Genomic DNA, 4,535 nt, shown 5'->3' with positions numbered 1-4,535 from the left:
AACCCTAAACCCCAAACCCTAACCCCAACCCTAACCTTAAACCTAACCCTAAACCCTAAACCCTAACCCCGTGCTGCCTAACTGTAGTGTGTAGCGCACGGCTGCTGAAGGCAATCCGCGTGCACGCTGTGTAGTCACGTGGTGCCGAAGAGTCAATCAGGTGGCTCTAATCAGCAGCGCTGCTTAACCTAAGCGTAAATTGCTAATATCCGGGAAGTGGCCGGAAGCGGAAGTAGTTGTGTGACGTGTCCAGAGCCCGGGGAGCAGCAGCGACCGCACTGACAGGTACCGGCGTGTGACGGGCGGCTCCGGTGTACTCCGCGCTGTATGTGACTAGTCTCTGTCTCCCCCTACAGGATGATCACGGACGTGCAGCTGGCCATCTTCGCCAACATGCTGGGGGTGTCGCTCTTCCTGCTGGTCGTTCTCTATCATTACGTCGCAGTCAATAATCCCAAGAAGCTGGAGTGAGGCGGTGAGTGGGGGAGGGGTGGCCCTTACAGGGGGGCCCCCATGGGGGTGTCGCTGGGAGTGAGGCGGTGAGTGGGGGAAGGGTGGCCCTTACAGGGGGGCCCCCATGGGGGTGTTGCTGGGAGTGAGGCGGTGAGTGGGGGAGGGGTGGCCCTTACAGGGGGGTCCCCATGGGGGTGTTGCTGGGATTGAGGCGGTGAGGGAGGGGTGGCCGTTACAGGGGGGCCCCCATGGGGGTGTTGCTGGGATTGAGGCGGTGAGGGGGGTGGCCCTTGCAGTGGGGCATCATGGGGTGCGCAGCGGCTAGTGAGGGGCCGAGTGCGGTTCTGCTGTGCGGTTTCTGTAAGTCCCACTGATATTAACCCCTTCCCTCCCCTGGATGTAATCTTGCGTCCTGGGAAGCGGTTCAGTTTATGTCCCACGGATGGAGCAGCTGTGACTGATAGGCGGCCTCCCGCTGTTAACCCCTTCCATACCGCAGCTGATGTGGATCACAGCATATAACGGGGTCCCAGAGGGCAGCGCGCTGCAGGGTAATCACCGGGGGTCACTAGGGGGAGCGATCACACATCGCAGTACTGAAGTATTACAGTGTAGTATCAGAGCAGGAGAGAACAATGTGAAGTCAGTAATGGTGACCCCCCCCTCCCTCACAGTAGTGGTGCCCCTCGGTGCCCCCCCCTCCCTCACAGTATTGGTGCCCCTCGGTGCCCCCCCCCCCCCTCACAGTGACTGTGCCCCTCGGTGCCCCCCCCCCTCCCTCACAGTATTGGTGCCCCTCGGTGCCCCCCCCCCCCCCCCTCACAGTGACTGTGCCCCTCGGTGCCCCCCCCCCTCCCTCACAGTATTGGTGCCCCTCGGTGCCCCCCCCCCTCCCTCACAGTGACTGTGTCCCTCGGTGCCCCCCCCTCCCTCACAGTGACTTTGCCCCTCGGTGCCCCCCCCCCCTCCCTCACAGTGACTGTGCCCCTCGGTGCCCCCCCCCCTCCCTCACAGTAGTGGTGCCCCTCGGTGCCCCCCCCCCCTCCCTCACAGTAGTGGTGCCCCTCGGTGCCCCCCCCCCCCTCCCTCACAGTAGTGGTGCCCCTCGGTGCCCCCCCCCCCCCTCCCTCACAGTAGTGGTGCCCCTCGGTGCCCCCCCCCCCCTCCCTCACAGTAGTGGTGCCCCTCGGTGCCCCCCCCCCCTCCCTCACAGTAGTGGTGCTCCTCGGTGCCCCCCCCCCCTCCCTCACAGTAGTGGTGCTCCTCGGTGCCCCCCCCCCCTCCCTCACAGTAGTGGTGTCCCTCGGTGCCCCCCCCCCCCTCCCTCCCTCACAGTAGTGGTGCCCCCCCCCTCCCTCACAGTAGTGGTGTCCCTCGGTGCCCCCCCCCTCCCTCCCTCACAGTAGTGGTGCCCCCCCCCCTCCCTCACAGTAGTGGTGCTCCTCGGTGCCCCCCCCCTCCCTCACAGTAGTGGTGCTCCTCGGTGCCCCCCCCCCCTCCCTCACAGTAGTGGTGCCCCTCGGTGCCCCCCCCCCCTCCCTCCCTCACAGTAGTGGTGCCCCCCCCCCTCCCTCCCTCACAGTAGTGGTGCCCCTCGGTGCCCCCCCCCCTCCCTCACAGTAGTGGTGCCCCTCGGTGCCCCCCCTCCCTCACAGTAGTGGTGCTCCTCGGTGCCCCCCCCCCCCTCCCTCACAGTAGTGGTGCTCCTCGGTGCCCCCCCCCCTCCCTCACAGTAGTGGTGCTCCTCGGTGCCCCCCCCCCCTCCCTCACAGTAGTGGTGCCCCTCGGTGCCCCCCCCCCCTCCCTCACAGTAGTGGTGCCCCTCGGTGCCCCCCCCCCCTCCCTCACAGTAGTGGTGTCCCTCGGTGCCCCCCCCCCCTCCCTCCCTCACACAGTAGTGGTGCCCCCCCCCCTCCCTCCCTCACAGTAGTGGTGCCCCTCGGTGCCCCCCCCCCTCCCTCACAGTAGTGGTGTCCCTCGGTGCCCCCCCCCCCTCCCTCACAGTAGTGGTGTCCCTCGGTGCCCCCCCCCCTCCCTCACAGTAGTGGTGCCCCCCCCCTCCCTCACAGTAGTGGTGTCCCTCGGTGCCCCCCCCCCCCTCCCTCCCTCACAGTAGTGGTGCCCCTCGGTGCCCCCCCCCCTCCCTCCCTCACAGTAGTGGTGCCCCTCGGTGCCCCCCCCCCCTCCCTCCCTCACAGTAGTGGTGCCCCTCGGTGCCCCCCCCCCCCTCCCTCACAGTAGTGGTGTCCCTCGGTGCCCCCCCCCTCCCTCCCTCCCTCACAGTAGTGGTGCCCCCCCCCTCCCTCACAGTAGTGGTGCCCCCCCCCCTCCCTCACAGTAGTGGTGCCCCCCCCCCTCCCTCACAGTAGTGGTGCCCCCCCCCTCCCTCACAGTAGTGGTGCCCCCCCCCCTCCCTCACAGTAGTGGTGCCCCCCCCCCTCCCTCACAGTAGTGGTGCCCCCCCCCCCTCCCTCACAGTAGTGGTGCCCCCCCCCCTCCCTCACAGTAGTGGTGCCCCCCCCCCTCCCTCACAGTAGTGGTGCCCCCCCCCCTCCCTCACAGTAGTGGTGCCCCCCCCCCCTCCCTCACAGTAGTGGTGCCCCCCCCCCTCCCTCACAGTAGTGGTGCCCCCCCCCCCTCCCTCACAGTAGTGGTGCCCCCCCCCCCTCCCTCACAGTAGTGGTGCCCCCCCCCCCTCCCTCACAGTAGTGGTGCCCCCCCCCCTCCCTCACAGTAGTGGTGCCCCCCCCCCTCCCTCACAGTAGTGGTGCCCCCCCTCCCTCCCTCACAGTAGTGGTGCCCCCCCCCCCTCACAGTAGTGGTGCCCCCCCCCCCCTCACAGTAGTGGTGCCCCCCCCCCCTCACAGTAGTGGTGCCCCCCCCCCCCCTCACAGTAGTGGTGCCCCCCCCCCCTCACAGTAGTGGTGCCCCCCCCCCCCTCCCTCACAGTAGTGGTGCCCCCCCCCCCCCCTCCCTCACAGTAGTGGTGCCCCCCCCCCCTCCCTCACAGTAGTGGTGCCCCCCCCCCCTCCCTCACAGTAGTGGTGCCCCCCCCCCTCCCTCACAGTAGTGGTGCCCCCCCCCCCCTCCCTCACAGTAGTGGTGCTCCTCGGTGCCCCTCCTGATCCTCTTCCACTAGTGAAGCAACAGGAATAATATGTTTGTTTTTTCATCCTTTTCTCCTCCCAAAAGTAAACTATTCATGATTTTAAAAATTAGCCGTTCATGCCCCAAAAATCTACAGTAAGTACTACCCGTTTTTTTTTTTTATCCCTGCATCGGTGGTTGTCTCACGCCGAACGGGGGGGCTATTGAAAAAAAAAAACCCCGTTTCGGCGCGGGACAACCCCTTTAACACTGCAAAAAGAGGCAACCAAGTTCTACAACACGTTACATGTATCCAATATGTCTCGGCCGCGGGAAGATACAAAGGTGAGGATGAGAATCCCCCAAAAACCGTCAATGCTTTATGGGCAGAATGAGGCGCGTCAGGAAGGGGTTAATGGGAGTTATGGGAACGGCCCCCGCGGCTATAACCGTCCTGGAGGAAGTGGCCCCGATTAACCCTTATGGCGCCGGACACATGATCTACGCACCACTTATGTGTAAAGGTTGTGTAGATGGCGGCTCTTATACATGGCCTCCAGGGGGCAGTGCTGGGGGAGTTCATCACCTCTTAACATCTCCTTGTCTTCTCTCCTCAGGTTTGATGTCCCGCTGGAGTCCCCGCCCCCACTTGGCGCTGGAGGCCCCGCCCCTCCCCCCATGACACGACATCCCCCTCTGTAATGTACAGATATTTTCTAGGTTTGATGTTTTCATACGACTGTGGATGAATAAAGTCCGGGCGTTGAGTCCGTGAAGCCGCGGCCGCCATCACTGTGTGTTTTATGGTTTAGTGGGAGGTGATGGGGTCGGCGCCACCAGCTGGAGAACACAAAGCACTGCAGCTCCTCCTCGATCTGATGGGGTTCATCTAGCAGTAATGAGCCAGAACAGACTGTATGAATGATGGCAAGCAGAGATCGGGGAGGAACGGATGCAGAAAGAAGACCGGACCCCGACGGACCAGCTGAGTGAGC

At 64.8% G+C, this 4,535-nt stretch overlaps 1 protein-coding gene across 1 annotated transcript; it reads left to right on the top strand.

Annotated features, from left to right (window-relative positions):
• Positions 1-211: 211 nt before the first annotated feature.
• On the top strand, positions 212-4,321 carry OST4 (oligosaccharyltransferase complex subunit 4, non-catalytic). Its single transcript, XM_066589138.1, has 3 exons — positions 212-285; positions 357-475; positions 4,158-4,321. The coding sequence occupies exon 2, from the start codon at positions 358-360 to the stop codon at positions 469-471; it is 114 nt and encodes a 37-aa protein (XP_066445235.1). The 5' UTR covers positions 212-285; position 357; the 3' UTR covers positions 472-475; positions 4,158-4,321.
• Positions 4,322-4,535: the final 214 nt, after the last annotated feature.

The sequence above is a fragment of the Eleutherodactylus coqui genome, chromosome 1, assembly GCF_035609145.1.
Source record: "Eleutherodactylus coqui strain aEleCoq1 chromosome 1, aEleCoq1.hap1, whole genome shotgun sequence".
Lineage (NCBI taxonomy): Eukaryota > Metazoa > Chordata > Amphibia > Anura > Eleutherodactylidae > Eleutherodactylus > Eleutherodactylus coqui.
The sequence above is the reverse complement of the archived record's forward strand: the minus strand, read 5'-3'. Positions and strand labels throughout refer to the sequence as shown.